The sequence below is a fragment of the Pelmatolapia mariae genome, linkage group LG7 (assembly GCF_036321145.2).
Source record: "Pelmatolapia mariae isolate MD_Pm_ZW linkage group LG7, Pm_UMD_F_2, whole genome shotgun sequence".
NCBI lineage: Eukaryota > Metazoa > Chordata > Actinopteri > Cichliformes > Cichlidae > Pelmatolapia > Pelmatolapia mariae.
The window spans coordinates 24,817,794-24,836,519 of NC_086233.1; the positions used below are offsets into that span (position 1 = coordinate 24,817,794).

Consider the following 18,726-nt stretch of genomic DNA (forward strand, 5'->3'; position numbering starts at 1 on the left):
TTGCAGGACTCAGAGGATCTACCTTGCCCGTCCTTGAAAACAATGACCACTGTCCACTCGCGTTAATGTCACTGAAGCCACTTGTTGGAAGTCCTGACTGCTGTCTGGTCTAATAACATTTCTCTGTCGATGTTTGTGATTTTCATACATCATCCACTGTATGTAAAACATGAACGTGAGCAGAAACGTCCAAGCGACTGCTCGTTTAAAAAAAAAAAAGGTGTGTGTGTGTGGGGGGGGCAAAATTAATCGAGCGGCTCATTACGTGTGAAATTGTGTGTAGTGACGTGGAGCGGAGTGAACTTGCTGCCGCATGTGACACGCGGCAGCGCAACACAGTGCTGTCATCCAAACTTAGCGGAGCCCCCCGTGAAGCGTCAGACTGACCGGCTAGCTGACAGAGCTCAACTTCTACATTTTTCTGCTGCCACTCTCTCGCTCAGGTGCTCCAACTTCCTCTCTGCGCTCTGCCAAGTGCTGATCGAGCGCGTGGATTAAAGAGCGGGGTCCCACCGTCTGAGGCTGAACACCTGCACGTGGCGGAGGACTGCCTTCTTTTCCTTTGCTTGACCTTCATCCTTCCTCAGCTTCACTTCGCCTGTCAAACGAGCGCGGACGATGAGCTCATCTCTTCCCAAAAGCGAGTCGACCACCTCTCTGCTTAGAACATCGGGGCCCCACCGCAGGTCTGCCCACGGGGATCGCGGTCCCCACGGCCACAGGAGCCACCGCTCTCACCATAATCATCCCGCCGGAGCTGGAGGCAGCGACGACGCGGTCTGGAGGGAAGACTGCGAGACCAGTGTGCGGAGACCTCTCTGCCAACCAAGACATGCCGACTCTCGACATTTAAGTGACCATCATCGGACGCCGAAAAGTCATACTCACCGGCAGCCGATCACCCTGGCTGATGATGATGATGATGATGATGAAGAATACACTCAGGAGGATGTGGGGCACAGGATGAACAGGCATCAGAAACAGCACATCAGGTCCTCGAGATCCAAACAGTCTCATCATCATCATCACCACCACGACTCCACTCGAGGTGAGGTGCCTCCCGCTGCGCATCCGCAGGGCGGATCCAGACACGACAGGAGAACCTCGCCAACCCCATCTTATCCAAAACACCAGGACGATGCAGCTTTCTTCTTCGAGTCCAGCGAGAGAGTCGTCACCGGGTCATCATCCAGCCTCAGCTCAGACCCACCTGCGACAAGCGCACCTGTCCGGCCAGCGGCCAGCCGCAAAACCAAAAGACTAAACGCAGCATCCTCTGAGTATGACTCCAGTCTTCATCCAATAGTGAAATCAGTTTTTGGGCAGGTAAGGAGGTTTGTGGGGTGGGGAGAGCATTTAAACTTCGAAAGTGTTCGAAAGTTGATCAAAGGCTCAAACTGGGAAAAATCTAATGTCATAATTAATTTATAGATTGACCTTCTTTAAGTTTTCTAAATCTTTTTAAGCTAAATTAAACAATGTCTTGTTACGACATTAATAGAAAGTCTGCAGAGTTTTGTTGTAGCATAATGCAAAGGGCAAAATATCAAGCTGTATTACTCCTCAGTAGCAGCATGAATAAAAAAAAAAAAGCAGACTCATTAATCAGAAGAAACTGGAACACTCGTTTTTTCTTTTTTTTAATTATTTGCACTAAAGAGAAAAACATTGTTATTCCCCCACAAAGATCAAAATTGAGTCTCTTTACAAAGTGATGGGTTGCTCACTTTGAGGTCCTTACTGGATTGCACTACTGGATCTTCATGTTCTGTGTGGACCATCTCCATTCACAGATAAAAAAGAAAATGTTTTGAAAGTCCATCCATCCATCCATCCATCCATCCATCCATCCATCCATCCATCCATCCATCCATCCATTGTCTTTCTCTTATCCAATTCAGGGTCACAGCAGATCTTTCAGTATAAAAGGACATAAATAAAACAATCCTAAATGAATAAAATAAATATTGCTCATTAGATATTCAGCTTTTTACTTCTGGGTTCCTGTTCGTTGCTGCAAAGCTTTGGTCCATTAACTGCAGCATACATGCTTTTCATAAGAGCTGCTGAAATTCAGCAGCAGGTTTCACAGGTGAGATGAAGGTGAGGCTGGACTGACAGGGTGTCACCCGTTCTGGGCAGATTAAAAATGAATGCATCTTTTCAGTCCAAATCTGGCTCCTGTTTGTTTTGGGTATCCATTACTTTCACGCTCTCTGTAGTCTTTCATGCATCCCGATATGAATGCAGTCACTTTCATTGTTGCTGTCACCTGAGTGACAGCAGGGGGATCAGCTTACCCCCCTGTGTGGAAAATGTTTCAGTGATGAGAGCCCGTGTGTCTCACGCACACACACAACGGTAAGTGAAGCGTTTGTAGAGATATCATTCGTAACATTTGCCAATAACGTGGTGAGTGACAAATGCAGGCTGCATCACTTCACCACCTGTTCACTTCCAAATAAACTAGTTTTCTACAAAGGGTGCCAAATTCCTCCTGTTACTCAGACAGATCAGGAAGCTGCACATTAGATTTTTCAACCCCCTCCACCCCATCTTTTTTTCTCATTTCACTTAAAATCCTTCTTCATCATCTTTGGATGATAAAAAGCTAAAGAGGAGACAATTACCTCTCAGTGTGCTAATGTGTTCTAGAAATAACTCCTCAATCCAGGCCAGAGCTTCAATCAGTCTTAGGGGTTCCAGTGAGGCAAAATCCATCCAGCGGTGTGCTATATAAAGTCTCCAGAGCTGCTGATGTGCATAGAATAAGGAGATCTGATATTTTCTGCCTAGATCCCACATGGGAAAAATTCAGATTTTTGATTCAGGGGAACAGTGAGGAAGAATTACATTTGTGAAAGCTAGAAAAAGTATAAAAAGCTACAGATGTAATTCGAAAATGCAGGCTTACCAAACCAGCATACCTACTGTAATTAAATCTGATTTTGGAAGCAAATCAACAAATTCTCAAAGTGCTTTGTTTTGTGATATCGCCCGGAAGTTCAGTCATGCCAAACACGGCCGTCAAAAGCTAAAATGAATTTGTGAGTGGACGCGAGCTAGTTGTGAGTCTGTGCATCAGTGTTTGTGTGAAGGAGCCAGCAAGCGAATGATGCATGTGTGAGGACGAAAAGTGAAGAAAGCTGAGAAGGCTTATGCAGGCATGCTTTCTTATTTATTTATTTCTTCTTTTGCACCTGCTCAGCGTCTTACCTAAGCTGTTTCATTTATTTGACAACACAATCGTCATAATATGCCCTTTAGTACTTCTTAAATTGGGATGTGGCAGCTTGACACCGGGTCCAGCAATGAGGCATTAAACTCCCTGCAAACTCTTTCTTTTCATATTTTCTTATGTAACATCAAGATCTGCACACAATCCTAACAGAACTCACTCGCTGCATGTAGAGAAGGCTAAAAATAGCCCAACAAGACCTGATTATGAGAGACTGGAGGAGGGCAGGGTGTTTTTTTCCTCTTTTTATTACTTTTTGTTTTGTCTTGGCAAAAATATTCAGGCTTCTGCAAGTGTGCTACCTGATTGAGAAAGACGGTGAATGTTTTTTCAAGCCGTCATCTTAAAATTCACATTTTAATACGTGAATCATGATGACTCACGATGACCACAGAGGCAAGTGTGGGGGTTAGAATAAGGACAAATGTGTTTTGCCGCTTGCATTTTGCGGATTGTTTGTTATAGGGAGATTGTGGCACTGTGATTCACTCAGCTTTTAATGCCAAATTTGCTATCCTTAGAGCATCCGTGCACCGTAATTAGCTCCCATTATCCCAGCACATTCTGGCCTTTGAACCATTCGGGTTTAAAAGGACACCTTGATCGAGGACAGAGCACTTTTACATCCCAGTAGAAAATTTGTTTCTATTTTAAGAGCCTAACTACAGCTCTCGGTTTTTGTGACCTTGTTCTGCAGACTCTCGCAGGAAATGTGGAAATGTAGTAGAGAACTGTTACTGAAAGATGTGTGTTGAGAAATTGTTATGAAGAGAAATCTCTTTTTTTTCTAAAATAATAGTTGAAGGATGTGCATTGACCAGCAGAGGGAGCAAGTATCATTTGTACCAAGGTTTTTGAGCTGGCAGTGTGTGGGTGAGGGAGAGAGGGGGTGGAGTGGGGGGCAGAATGTCACATCAGGGAGCCAGGAGAAGCGAAAGGGCAGGAAAAGAAAGTGAAGGAAGCGGGGAGGAATCGGATAAATGAGGGGGACAAAGGATGTAAAATAGGAAGAGTGAGCGCCTTTACTGGCAGACCTGATGATTGTTATATCAGGCAAACGCTCATCACCTCTCACTTCCTCGCTCCCACCTGAAAGGTCTAAAGACAATCTGAGGAAAAGGTCTTAAAACACAGATAAACTCCACTTCCTGTTACTCATCTTGTACTCGCACCACTGATGTTTCCTTCTCTTCCTTTCCTTTTTCCTTTTCCTTTTTTTGGCCTGGGTCATAGCGACCTTGGTGACGTCTGAGAGGGGATAAAAGGAGAGTGCCTACAGGGGGGGGAGGGAAGCACAAATGAGTAAAATAAGGAGAAAGATCAGGGTGAAAATAAGAAGAACATACACCTCCTTCATATCTAGAACATACAAAGCTATTTTTAGACATATGGTAGGTATATTTATATCTCCAAGAAGGAGGTAAACCCTTTTTTGGGATGAGGATTAAAGGCCCGTGCACACACATGCACATGCTACATTATGAAGTGTGTGTGTGTGTGAGTGCATGTGTGCCCGTGTGATGATGCTAAATATTGATGCAGACCTGAGGCTGAAAGAGAAAATCAGTGTGAGAGACTGTGAGACAGACTAGAAGGGATAAATGACTCAGAGGGAGAGAAAAAAAAATCAGCAATAACTGACATGCAATAAAAAGACACATATGAATATTTTTCCCCTGCTGACACACTGGATGTTTAACTCCTTTCACATAAAAGCAGATGTTTGTAAGAAAAATACTTAAATACTGACTATAATCTGACTCCAATGAATGAATCAGCTGCAGGATAAAAACGGTGACGTCTCAACCCAAACACAAGAAGATGACGCAAGTGCGCACTGCGTGTCTTTTCACCGTTCGGATGTCCTTTGATGACGAACTCACAAACAAACACATGAAGTCTTTGGTCACAGTCTCCTTGTTTGTGTAATATTAACTCGGTGGCATTAGAGGAGAACGGCTGGTGAACTCATGCGAGCTTATTATTGCATCAGTCCCCTCCCTCACCCTCCTACTTCTCTCAGCTCATTTAACACAGCTGATGGCCGAGGATGGATGAAACAGGATTATGTTTGACCTCAAATCTCAAATAAATCGCAAAGGAAATGATTAATATTCCTGTTTGATTTAGGTTCCTGCCTTGTGCGTGCATGTAGACTCTTGATAAATGGTCACCCCATAATCATCTGATACTAATATCAATGAAAGTAAATGACATGTTTCTTAGTGGGTAAAGTATTCGAAAGTGAGTATGATGGAAAAGGGAAAGGATACAGCAAAAAGAGAGAGAGAGGGATGGATCTCATGCCCGTGCACACTACGGTGTGACATTATAAGAGCTGACGGCTCCTGTGTCTGACGTCTGATGTGTTCTGAAGTTCACAATGAGCCTCTGGTGAGAGGCTGGATGAATCACCCGGAGAGCAACACAGAGGAGCCGCTCAGATATTGAATGGGAGTTAGATGTGAAGCAACTTGGGCGTGAATGTGTTTATTAGAACATCAGTGAATAGACAAGGTCGAACAGGAGGGGGAAATATTGATGCACGTCAGTGCCGCAGCGGCCGACTGTGAAGTTACCTCAGGAGTGGATGTTGCTGACAGAAAGAAGAACTTTTCCTGCATAAAATGACGACTACCAAAATCCTAAAAGCTTCTCCTCAGTTTTTAAAAAAAAAACCCATTACCAACATTATTGGATTTGCTATCAAACAAAAGCTTGGTTTTAATAAATAATCATTCATTTTATCATGTGCAAAAAACCCAAACTGGTCATAAATAATAAATGTTTAAGGCAGAACTTGTTTACATACCTTAAAATATGCCTCAGGGGGAAGGGCTTTTAATTAAGAGGGACATGTCAATAAGAACATGTCTGAATTCTCACTTAAAACTCCTGCAATAAACACTCTGTGTATTTTAAAGTTATGCAATATATGTACAGTATGTATCACCAAATCACAACAATGGTCCCTTTAAGGCACTTTATATTTTAAGGTAAAGACGCTACAAAAAATAGAGGACACACTAACAATTAGATGGCCCCCCTAAGCACTTGGTGACAGTGGGAAGGAATAACTCCCTTTTAAGAGGAAGACACCTCCGGCAGAACCAGGCTAAGGGAGGGGCGGCCATCTCCCGTGAGCTGTTAGGGGTGAGGGGAGGAAGACGGGACAAAAGAAACACTGTGGAAGAGAACCAGAGGTCAATAATAACTAATGAGTAAATGCAAAATGGTGTGGAAACACATATAGTGAGACAAAATGAAATGAGTGAATTAACTTAAGAGCAGCACTTGAAGTTGTTATTGTCTTAGTTTTAGCTAAAATATAGCAACTGATCAGACTTTAAGCTCATATTTTTGTTTGTAAAGTTTTTATTGCACCCTGGAATAAAAGGTACAGCATTTACTTTAAATGTGAAGCCCAGTGGGACAAAGTGTTGATCAGTTAATTAGCCCACAGTGCCATAAGATGGAACAGTAAGTTAGTGCATTTTCCTTTTCACTACTGTTTTTACAGAGGCTCCATTTTTAGAAAGCCACATTTTCGGTAATTGTGCCTGACAACAAATGTATGCTTGTGTGTGTGTGTGTGTGTGTGTGTGCGTAAGACAGGCTGAGAGAGAGCATTTATTTTCCGTCTGTGTGTGTTTGCATTTGCACACGCTGATTTGAATCCTCCAGCGCGGTGGTTCAGAATCCATGTGTCATTTCTTGCACATTTTAGCTTTGATCTGAATCCGAGCCCTTCAAGCTTAACGTGACTTTGTGATGCTTCTACGTCTTTGTGTGTATGTGTGTGGTCGACACATACAGGGAGAGGGAGAGAGAGCAGGGATGGATGCTGGGGGTAGAGTGGTGGGAATGGGGGGGAAGAGAGAGCGTGTGTTATATTTTTAGCTCCACAGCCCCACATCCAAGAGTGTCTAATCGAGCGTGTGTACGAGTGAGAGAGAGAGAGAGGGAGAGAGAGAGAGAGAGAGAGAGAGAGAGAGAGATGTGTCTGTGTGTGCATGTGCGTGTGTGCATGTTTGGATTAGTGTCTCCAGCATCTTGCTCAGGGGAAGGTAATATGCTTGTCCGAACGAGCTTCTTCTGTCACATTCGTATAGATGGTTTAGAACTGTGGGGTGAGCAGGACTTGGGGGAGCAATTGAGGGGGAAAAGAGCATGAGACAGACTGACGGACAGAGAGAGAAGAGAGAGACAGAGAGAAGAGAGAAAGGGTAGAGGGAGGGAAGACACAGTAGGAGAGAGGATAGAATGAATAAGCAGTCTTTCTTTTCTACTTCTGGCATTTGCATCTCGAGCTGATTACATGCATGCTTTCTCTCTTTCGCGCATCTTTGTGTTTTTTCTGACCTGTCCGTCATTCTTGTTTACATATTTCCCTCCCTTTGTCTCAGTGTCCCTCCCCCTCGTTCCAGTGTCCTTGCCTCCAGGTCCTCCCTGCACACTCCTCTCCGTCCTATTCCCCTCGTACCTCCTATTATATCCCTGCTCTTCTCCCTGCCTTCTCCCAAATGTCTTCCTTTATTAGTCAATGACCCACTGAACCCTCTTTTGCTTTCTAATCACTCTTATTCCCATGCATGCCTGGAAATACTTGCAAACACACATGCATACACGTGCACTTACATGCAGGCTCACTAACACAGCCACAGTTAGAGAGAAAACATAAGACAGGAAGATTTTTTTTTTTTGGTTTGTTTGTTTTTGCAATGGGCAACTCTGTAAAGTCGCTTAAAATTTTCACCAAGAAGGTAAGGTCCGCTTTGAGGTTTTTCATTCTCCTTGAATCTCCTCCTTCCTGGTGCATGTTTTTCTAATGGTTTGTCCCCAACCTGACCGATGGCTATTTGACTGGATCTGCACTGACTGAGCTGGTGTACTGTTAGATATTTTACATTCAGGCTGTGTGGAGAATAACGGCAGAATAATTTAAGATTAAAGCTCGTCTCTTATGTACTTTTAGCCAAGTCAGGAGCTTTTAGTTTTGATCTTTAAAACTCAGTCTGCATTTACACGTTGACATTTTTAAGGACTTCAGAAAGATTTCTCTTTCCTTATCAGTGCATGTATTCACATAGAGGTTCAAGGGGCCGGTCAGTCCTCTCGGTTGACCTGTCGACTGCATCTGTGAATTAGGATCACATCACTTAAGGTCAATCAGGCTGCACACCACCTTATCAGCCAGGTGAAGATGCTACCTTGTTGAACAGCACCTGCAGGATGCGATCAGGCAGTGGAAATGTTGCAAACAGGTGTGCTGTTTTCACTGGTTCAGAGTCTTTGGGCTTATTAATACATCTAATTTTGGATTACATCTTTCACGTATCAGCGTATGCTTGAATAGACTGTCAGTGTAGCAGGGAGACAGACCCACGAATAGAATTTCCTTTATTGCGCCAGCTGCACATCCTTGAGGAAGAACAATATGACAAGCAACTGTTGATGCCATCTGTGCAAAAATTGGTTGGAGTGCTGAAGAAGTTCTTGCTTGACTTCAGCGTTTCTTTGACATCCTTTCAGATTTTTCTTTGGTGTTGTATGTGCGTGTGTGTGCGTGTGTACGTGTGTTTTCTTTTTTAGTTATATAAAAGCTAGCGCATGTATTCATAGTACTTTTCTGGCACGATATAGCCACAGACAGCCCCGCTCCATGCATCACTTGGTCAGATTACCCAGTGGGCATCCGCTCCTGTGGTGAAAACTGTAGGAATGCACGAACTGGCAGGACGACTGGCATGGTAACAGATGGAGTGTGAAGGTCATTTGTAGAGCGCATAATAGTGTGTGTTCGTGCATATTGCACAAGCATGCATATTAATTTTTCATTGCATATGCATGCAGATGTCTTGTGCTGACAGTATAAAGCATCTGAACGTTGTACAAATTCATGTCAGAAAGATTTAAAACAACAGCAAAATGGTCCGCTGGTAACTCGTGATATAACGTCTACTTTGCTACCTTTTAGCTTTAAATTCCTGCATTGAGTTGGATGTTAAAGTGCAGCAATTCAAAACTAGACCAATGTGACATGTTTTATAAGAGATATTAGTGCATTAAAATTAGTTAATCTCATCTTGACCAAAATGCACATTAGACTCTGTTTTTTAAATAGCAATCTGAGCTGTGTTGGTCTGCAGCTGGACCTTCTGGACCTTATTTGGCTTTAAAAAAAACCCTGTTTTAATTAACTTGTAGCCCTCTCGGTAATCACAATGACTGATGTGAGAGAACAACATTCGCCCCCTGGTTGATTGGCTAATTGGTGATTATAATTAAATGGCTGGCTGAACTTCAGCATCACCTTCAGGAAAACTGTTTTATAATGTGCACAACCCCCCCAAAACAAAACAAAAAAACAGAAAACTAGCCACTTCTGGGTAATTTTAAGTAACAATCCCAGCAATAGTGCTGTAACTGACTTGCATGGACTCACTATAACACTCTGAATACCCTTATTTGACCTCATGCTGAACTAAAAGAAAACTGTACTACTGCTTACAGATTTGCAATCTAAAAAAACATTGTGTCAGTCAAAAGCACAAACACTCTTGTAGAAAAAATATTAAGAAATTCTTTGATTTTAGTAGAGCTTGGGTCTTATTTTGTTAGTTCTGGCCATTGCTTAGATAATATTGCACCCTCCATTTTCTGTGATAAGATCTGGGGAGCAATCATGTAACTGCTTTCTACTACTATTATTATTATTATTACAATTCATCCCTGTAGAGCAAAAAAACTGATATCAGAGTTAAGTGTGACCAGTGTGTGGAGTTGGACTTGTTGTTTCCCCACATCTCAGCAATTGTGGTGAGTGCAGTGTTATCGTAATCACTGGAAACAATGGCCAAAGCTACTAAAGTCAAACCACATTGTGTAATGAATCAAAATGATCACAATAACCTGTGTGGATGAGGACTATCAAAAAATGATAGGCACTATTTACATTAGGCTATTGCTTTGTGACATGAAAAGAGGCCTGCATCCTGCTCTGCAGTGTTCTGCTGTGCAGGATGGTTTTTGCCGGATGGATTTATACGTAGATGGCATCAGTTGCTCTGTCACTATATTTTACACCCACTTGTCTGTCGCTGAGATCCTTTCCTCTGTCATGACTCACCTGACTCCACACTTTCCAATGACTGACAGACATATGTCTGTCATCTATGATCCTCCTCTGAACCCTCCATCCTTCCCATCTCCATGTTGGCTCCTTGTTGAAACAATACCTCAACAAACTGAGTCACACTCTCTACCCCTGTCTTTGCCTCTTCATCCATATCCGGCTACCCACCGGATGCTTCTTCAGGACCAGAAGAAGAACTACAAAGCAGTGCAATCCTGTGAGGAGGGGGGATCTGGGGGGGCCTATCTTGAGCCACTAGTAGCCCTGGCCCAGAATGGAGCCAACATGCACAACGTACTGGGGCCTGCATGCATCTTTCTACGCAAGGGCTTCGCTGAGAGCCGGCAGGCTGTACGTAAGTCCAGAAAATATCATGTGCATGCATGCCAAGAGAGATTATAGCACACAATGCAGTACATGCACAATAACCAAATCCCATGTGTGTAGCAATCACCTTCTACTGTAATGTCAGCACTTCCTGCATGTATTGAAGAGTGGTCGGGCTTAGAAGACGTTTTTTTTGGGATAATTTAAGTTGAATGCTGAAAGGGCATCTGAGCATCTGTTATGCATGAGGACGGATGCATTTTGTAGCTGGATGGAGGATTATTAGGACAGGTTATGGCGGCGGCAGAAATGCTACTCACATGGTGATTATTTCGCTTCATCTATTTCCAGCAGCTGACAACACGACTCAAGTTCTTGTTATTAAAGCCAGGAGCAATGCTGAAATCCTCAGTGCGGACGACTGTTCTGATGATGAGCTCTCATATGGGACTTCTTAAAGGATACAGGGGTTGAGACTGAGTTATTCTAATTCAGTGGACTGACACATATTATTTTGTATTAAAATCTTCCTTTAGTCTCTGTATTTACCCTAAATACTAACAATTTTCACTCATTGCGCACACATCTGTGCTAAAGACACAGTAAATGGTTCTGATTCTTTTCTGCTGCAACAAAGGCCATACATTTTGTTTCTGTTATTTCACTTTGATCCCACTGCCTAATTATAAATAGAAGACTCTCAATGTTTTATTAACTGTGTGATCCCACTAATAATTTCTTTCTCTCTATAGCTGGAGTGAAAACTGAAAGCTCTTGGCACTCTGTGGCACTGTGGTTGCCAATTTACTTTTTACAGTGTCATTTTATATGCTGGGAATTGGCCTGATTTTTTAAGATATCAGCAGTGTTTGGGTACTAACTTGCAATATGATCCTCCACAGGATCGAGAGCTGAGGCCAGAAGAAATGGATGGTATGCTATGTTGTTAGTAAAAATAAAGAGTGAATTTTACAGTATTCTGAAGTAGTTTTCAACACATCTTTGTCACATTTACACTTAATCTCACTTGGTCTCAGAGCTGCGCGAGGCCTTCAAAGAGTTTGACAAAGACAAAGATGGGTTCATTGGCTGTAAAGACCTGGGGAACTGCATGAGAACTATGGGATACATGCCAACAGAGATGGAGCTAATAGAACTGAGCCAGCAGATCAACATGAACTGTAAGTTAGAAGTGTGCCTGTGTGCTTGATTCAATGCCAAATATGCATAAAAATTGAAAGAGACATTTCACCCTAATATGCATTCACTTCTTTTATCCTGTAGCGCTGCTTATCCATCTAGATTGTTCTGATAAGAGCCGCCCAGTTTTGGAGAGATTGGCTGTAGAGATATCAGTCTTCTCTTTTATGTAATGGAACCAAATGCACTTACCTTATGGTGAATGTAAACTGAACGTGACACTCAGCTTGTGTGTTCTGGCTACAAGATTTGCACAGCCTTCAGGAAATCACAACCGGATTACACAAACCTTTATTTGGAAGTTTAAAAGGTTGACATTTGACATCTTAGTATTCTTCGCAAAAAGAATCAGGAAATTTTAACTCATGAAATTCCCACTTCCTTGGTCTCTGGTCATCACTACATATTGCCATCTAATACCGCTATATTAAAGGTAAAATAATCACCTTTACAGCCAATCAGAACATTGAAGATTGATAAATAGTGCTAGCTGCCAGGATTTGGGGGTAAACTGACCCTTTAAAATTAGAGTTTACTCTTCACCATTACTATTCATATGATAATGTTGACATGAAGAAAAAAAATTCTGCCAGTTTTTGCCCATAAAAGCTGACATTTTATCCATCAGTGGGAGGACATGTTGACTTTGAAGACTTTGTTGAACTCATGGGGCCCAAACTTCTGGCTGAAACAGCAGACATGATAGGGGTGAAGGAGCTGAGGGATGCCTTCAAAGAGGTAAGGAAAGGCGGGATTTTTTTCAATGCTATATTTTCATTTAATACCAATAAATATTTTTTGTTTTTAGTAATGTGTTTATTTCCCATTTTCAGTTCGATACTAATGGTGACGGCGAGATTAGCACCGCAGAACTCAGAGAAGCCATGAAAAAACTTCTGGGACAGCAGGTACAGAGCTGCTGAGAGTTTGCTCTTGTGCCTGTAGCTTTCCATCCATCACTGTCCAGCCTGTCTGCTTTTAAACCTTTGTGCCACAGAAGCTCACACTGTCACGCCAACCTGACTTTTCTAGGTTGGACACAGAGAACTGGAGGAAATACTGCGAGACATCGACATCAACGGAGATGGACATGTAGACTTTGAAGGTAGAAAATACTGTGAAGTATGTCTGTGAACACAGTATAACCTTTTTTTCTGCTTTTGTCCTTCTCTCCCAACCTTCAGTCTATCTCTGAAACACACACGCACACAGCTATTTCACGTATAAGCAAAATCCCACCATGTGTCTGCCTTATACCATGCTGAGAGTGAGGTGAGGGGATGAAGCAGTAGGTCTGTCTCAGATAATCTCCTTGCCAAAGGTTTATGTCACCTCATAGATTACCCACAGAGAGAAAGATGTATACAGCAGGATGCCGGGGATGAAAATTTAAGGCTGTTTTGCTGTTCTCAGCAGTGTTACTAAACTTAGAGATACATAATTTCAGGTTTTTGGGTGAAGATCAGAATAGAACGTACAAGAAGACGTGAGGCAGGAGAGAACCATCAGGTTGCTAATGAGGCTGACGAGAGAATAAATATGAATACTCAGCACTTGGTTATGCGCTCGAGTGCCTCGGTAATTGTTTTAAAGCTAAAAATAGATATGGAAGCAAATATAATTGGGTAGAAAAAGAAATGAGGTTTAGAAATTGCTCTCATAGACGGTATGAATTGGGGTCTACTCAGATCTACTTGAAACCTCAAGTTCAGCTCTGTTGTAGGATCCTGTAGTATTAGTATGTATCCAGTGCTTATTTAATATCGTGTGCATGCAGGTGAATCAGCGATTATGACTTTTATAAGCCCTGGTAACACCTGCAGACTGATTCAACCTGATGTGTAGTTTTGCTTTTTGATATCTTTATTAAACTTTAATTGATTTTTTTGTCTTCTACTGGGAACTTTATAGCTTTTTTTTTTTAAAGCTTTTTTATATAGCACAGCAAACTGATATCAAGGGTAAATGTGACGTGTGCTGGACACAAACACAAAGCTCAGAGAGGCAGAACTCTAATAAACAAGGACTTATTTTGGCTGTTGCAAAGTGCCAAACAAGTCAAAACGCAAGAAAAAAATAAATACCACGTGATAACACAGATCATGATAACACACAACTCGGCAAAGGAAAGGGGACACAGGATTATTTATATACACAAGGCTAATCAGGAAGCTGGGCAACAGCCACAGTAAAACACGGACACACAGAACGTGCATACCTGACTAATAACTCCACAAACAACAAAAAGCGGGAGGCTTATCACACTTTAAAATAAATGAAAAATCAAAACCTAAACCATAACTACACGTAAGAACCAAACGGAGATCAGGGAATAAATCTGGAGACATAACAAATACTGTCTGTTTAGTTGCTTAACGCTCCATTGTCTCAGTGTTCTGGCTAGCATTTGGCGCTTTACCACTGAAAACAGCTGCCTGCTGCATCTGGAAACAATGCTACTGGAGATGTGAGAGTGGCTCACAGCAGTTTGTTATCCCATAAAGACAATATTTAAAGGTATCACCTGTATACACAAGTTTTGACACCTCAGTATATATCAATAAAGATATATCTTGTCAAGAAGGCCATGAAATATGACAAGAAACCACTCAGTTCAAAAGAAGACCTTCAAGGGTTTCTCTTATTCAGCTTTTAGAGGAAGAAAAATCAAAGTGCTAGTCTGTGTAGCCAAAACAATGAGCTAAAAAGCACAGAAATGCTAAACATAGCTGTATGAAATCCAGTGATCATTATCTTGTTTGAGCCCAAAATTTACGCAACTATCTTCAGACTAACATATTATTAGCCCCATGACATCATCAGTACAAAATAAAGGGCAAAAACTGAGTTTCTCTTACGTAAACTCATGAGCCGATGTGTCATTTACCATTTAACTTGCATATTTTCTTTGTTGACAGAGATAGATTGGCAGTAATAATACCCAAGTTAATGCATGGCCTAGAGATCAAGTCATGCTCATTTAGCAGCACACGATCTCTGGCGATATCATTAAGACATTTTTTTGGAAGCAATATAAATATATTCAGCACTTTGAAGCAAATACGGGATTTCTGATATTCTGCTGTTACTGAGCAAGGTCAGCTTGTGCTCCAACCAGTATCTCCAACAACCATACTGTAGTTCTGCTCCGTTTTGGCCACCACAGGAGGCACTGTGTGAATAATCTCTCCTTTGTTTAATTTTCAGAATTTGTGCGGATGATGTCTCGGTGAGTTCCTGGCTGAGAGCTAAAACGACAGCCTGGATTCTCTGTTGGGTTTTGGAGGAAAAGAAGTGCAAGTAGCACAGAATACTGATGAAGCTTGAACTTCTGAATCTGTCAATGAAGAAGACAGCAAAAAAACAAAACAAGAAAACATATCAAACCCTGCCCTGAAACTGCCACGCTGAAGCACAAATGCTGACGACTACAGTAGGGAGCAACACTGTTAAGAATAATATGCTGCTGCTGTTTCCAAGAGCATAAACAAAACCAATGGCTGCATTTCTGACTTTTGCAAAGTAGTTTTTACAAACGTATTTTCCTTTAACGACAACATTTCTAATGTTGATGTGCTTTTTCTCCTGACTCAGTGGGTGAAGCTGTTTTGCTCACCTACAAACTACATGCCATTATACTTTAATAATTGTAGCAATTAAGAAGAAGCAGCAGTATGCCAGCAAACACCCGAACTCATACAGCACATTCCTTTTTTTTTAATGCCGAGGGTATCTGAAGCACAAATACAAATGGCAATATAGAAACATGTTACGTGACCCCTGTCAAGCAGCGTGTTTGTGTCTTGTGCATACTGTTGTTTCTTTCCACCTTATGCTGTACATGTGTTATGTCACTGGAGACTATCGTCAAACCCTGATGAAGGTGAGCCAGTATTTGTTCGGTATATGTTATGTAGCACCGATACAGTTCTCATGACTTTAATAACATTATACCTATTTTACTGTGATATATAGACTATACATATATATTTATGTGTGTGTCATTGCCACTGTGCATAAGACTGACGGGCTCTTTCAACTGCAACTTGCTAATCTTGAAGATAGGCCTTATTTTTTATATATATGCTGTGTTTTCCTATTTCTGAATTACTTCCGTGAGTATATTCAGAATACACAAAACATGTTTTGACACTGAGAAATCATCCACGCCTGACTGTGCAGGCGTGGGATCAACAAAGAGGTAAATTATAGGTGGTAAAGAGATGGGGTTAGTGCTTTTATTATCATCAGCGAGCTTTGATAATTTTGAGTTTCTTTGTGAGTTTTGCTGAGTGAACAAAATATTTCTGAAGTTAAAAAAAATCTCACTTGGTGCAACATTTACACTTTTACCTTTAATACCTCAAAATCAGTCAAACGACCAACCTCACTCTCGAACTCCCTCTTGGCACACGCTTATCTTTAATACACTGCACGGACAAAGCTATTGGGCCACCTATACACTACACCTAAATACCATTTCTTAATTCCCACACTAATTCTGTTCAAAATGCTGACTATAAGTAATACGTAAGTTTTCTGTCTAATTTTGCTACATTGTTACAAAGTCAAATGATAAATTTAACTGAATCTAATTGAATTAAATGCACTTGATTGACATATATTTAGATTATACAAAGCATAATTTCATTAATCATGACTTATTTGAATAAATTAACCTTTGATTTTATATAGTTCAGTTGCACTTTGCTCAAAATTATTGTTTTGTGTTTATGAGGGTGAAGAATCATTTTTTGTGTGTGATTGGTCACCTCACCATCTCTATTCCACTTCAACCCAAAGGTGTTTGTCGGGGTTGAGGTCAGAGCTCTGCAAGTTCTCCCACACCAGCTATGCCTTTATGGACCTTGCTTGGAGTACATTGATGCTGGAACAAAAAAAAGGGGGCCTTACCCAAACAGTCCCCACTACGCTGGAGAATTGTCTAATATGTCTTGTTAAGATGAAGCTATGGGTAGGCGGTCCAATATTTTTGTCCATGTAGTGTACCAGCTTCCTTACCTTCATTATTAATATTTCCAAGGAAGCAGCAGAAGCTTCTTTATGGTAAAAAAAAAGCCAAAGAAAGTTTACAAACATTATTATGTGAGTCTAATCCAGTTTGGTAAGTAGATGCAATATTTTTCAGAAATTTGATGCACTGAATTACATTTTCAAAATGACTGCGTGAAATGCGCTTTAGTTGTTGGGACAGCTAAATTATTTGTAGACTGTTCATGAATGGATGTGAGGGTATATGCATGCTGTTTAAAAAAAAGAAGAAGAAAGAGTTGTGATTTTACTTGTCTTAACTGTGTGAAACTATGCATGCTAATAAACTACTGCAATTTGTAGCAGAATCTAAAAGAAATAAAGATTTTTATTCCAAATTGAGATTAGGCCATGTGTGAATGTGTGTTTCTTCTTAACCTCAAACACTGTGGTGGGGTTGTTTCCTTCCTTTCTTTTGACTGGAGTTGTGTCACAGAATTCGCATTTTTTATTGGACAATAAGATTCTTGTTTAAAGAAACTTTAAAAATATTGAGACTTGACTCTCATCAGACCTACTGTAGCATTTGCACTCCATACTAGCATCTGCTCACATCTTCACATAACAAAAAAGAAACCCTTGTTGGATGCCTCATTATCTTTCACTTCCACCCACTGCTTCCGGACTCTAGAGAAACCAAAAAGGGACATTTCCCCTCTTATGTGGAGTTTATTCAGAAGCAGAGACTGGAGGATAGGTACAAAATAGCTCGTCTTGATGCATTCTCAATCATCCAGGAAAGTAAATCTCCAAAAGTTGATTCTGTTCATCTGGACGTTGCGTTTTGTGGGAGAAACGTTTCGTCACTCATCCAAGTGACTTCTTCAGTCTCAGCTGACTGCAGGTTTCCCCAATCTTATAAACAGTACATTTGCATAATGACTGAAACCAGCCCACTAAAGGAACAATGGGCTGGGAGGTCAGTTCCTTAATCAGAATTATGCAAATTCTCATGACCATTGATCAACAACCACTGACCAAAACCCACTGATCAATGGCCATGAGTACCATTCACAGAGAGTTGGGGAATGGCTGCAATCACAGCATTGTAAGATGGCGAAAGATGTACCCTTAGGCCCCCTCCTCGATTCAGAGATGGTCTTTCCCTTTTCACGTAAATGGCCTCCTTGACTCCGCGCTCAAACCAGCGTTCTTCCCTGTCCAGGATGTGTACATCCTCATCCTTGAAAGAATGTCCACTGGACTGCAGAGTCCTGGCCTGATGAGGTAGCTCTTCTGTGTTGTGCCATCCGCTTCGCCAGAGGTTGTTTGGTTTCCCCGATGTATAAATCCTGGCAATCCTCCTGGCACTTAACAGCGTACAATATGTTACTCTGTTTGTGTTGGGGGACCCGATCCTTGGGGTGGACCAATTTTTGGCGCAGCGTGTTTTGGGGTTTAAAAGCCACAGAGACCCGGTGTTTAGAAAAAATGCGTCTCAACTGTTCCGATACTCCTAAACACCGATTGATTGATATGATTTGAGCTTTGTGGCATGGTGCATTATCTTGCTGAGAAAAGATTCAGAAAATGGATACACTGTGATCGAAAGGGGATGGACATGTTCAGCAACAATACTCAGCTAGGCTATAGTGTGTAAACAATACACAGTTGGTACTAAGTGTGCCATGAAAATACCCCCAACACTATCAGGTCAACATTTCCAGCTCGAACTGTTACTTCTTGCTTCAAGATTTGACATGCCGTGTGTTCAGAAGCTCTCATGCATACCTGGGTTTAAACAAGTGGTTATTTGATAGCGTTGCTTTTATAT

The 18,726-nt window shown here is 41.5% G+C and overlaps 1 protein-coding gene across 6 annotated transcripts; it reads left to right on the top strand.

The window, feature by feature from the left end:
* The first annotated feature begins 322 nt into the window (after nt 1-322).
* On the top strand, nt 323-17,299 carry cabp1b (calcium binding protein 1b). 6 transcript variants are annotated; one of them, XM_063478602.1, is made up of 9 exons: nt 7,215-7,305; nt 7,645-8,001; nt 10,557-10,728; nt 11,603-11,633; nt 11,738-11,881; nt 12,529-12,638; nt 12,734-12,808; nt 12,933-13,005; nt 15,108-17,299. In XM_063478602.1, the coding sequence occupies exons 3-9, from the start codon at nt 10,648-10,650 to the stop codon at nt 15,131-15,133; spliced, it is 540 nt and encodes a 179-aa protein (XP_063334672.1). In that variant the 5' UTR covers nt 7,215-7,305; nt 7,645-8,001; nt 10,557-10,647; the 3' UTR covers nt 15,134-17,299. The 6 variants fall into 6 exon arrangements, with proteins under 6 accessions (XP_063334668.1, XP_063334669.1, XP_063334673.1 ...); XM_063478598.1 differs by lacking the exons at nt 7,215-7,305; nt 7,645-8,001 and adding an exon at nt 323-1,326 and having other exon boundaries at nt 10,557-10,724; XM_063478603.1 differs by lacking the exons at nt 7,215-7,305; nt 7,645-8,001 and adding an exon at nt 1,218-1,326.
* Nucleotides 17,300-18,726: the final 1,427 nt, after the last annotated feature.

Excerpts from the sequence above, each read along its gene's own strand:
- cabp1b (XM_063478598.1), top strand. The coding sequence starts at position 619 with ATGAGCTCATCTCTTCCCAAAAGCGAGTCGACCACCTCTCTGCTTAGA. Across the intron at positions 1,327-10,556 it reads TGAAATCAGTTTTTGGGCAG|GACCAGAAGAAGAACTACAA; the intron begins GTAAGGAGGTTT and ends ATGCTTCTTCAG. Across the intron at positions 12,809-12,932 it reads AAAAACTTCTGGGACAGCAG|GTTGGACACAGAGAACTGGA; the intron begins GTACAGAGCTGC and ends TGACTTTTCTAG.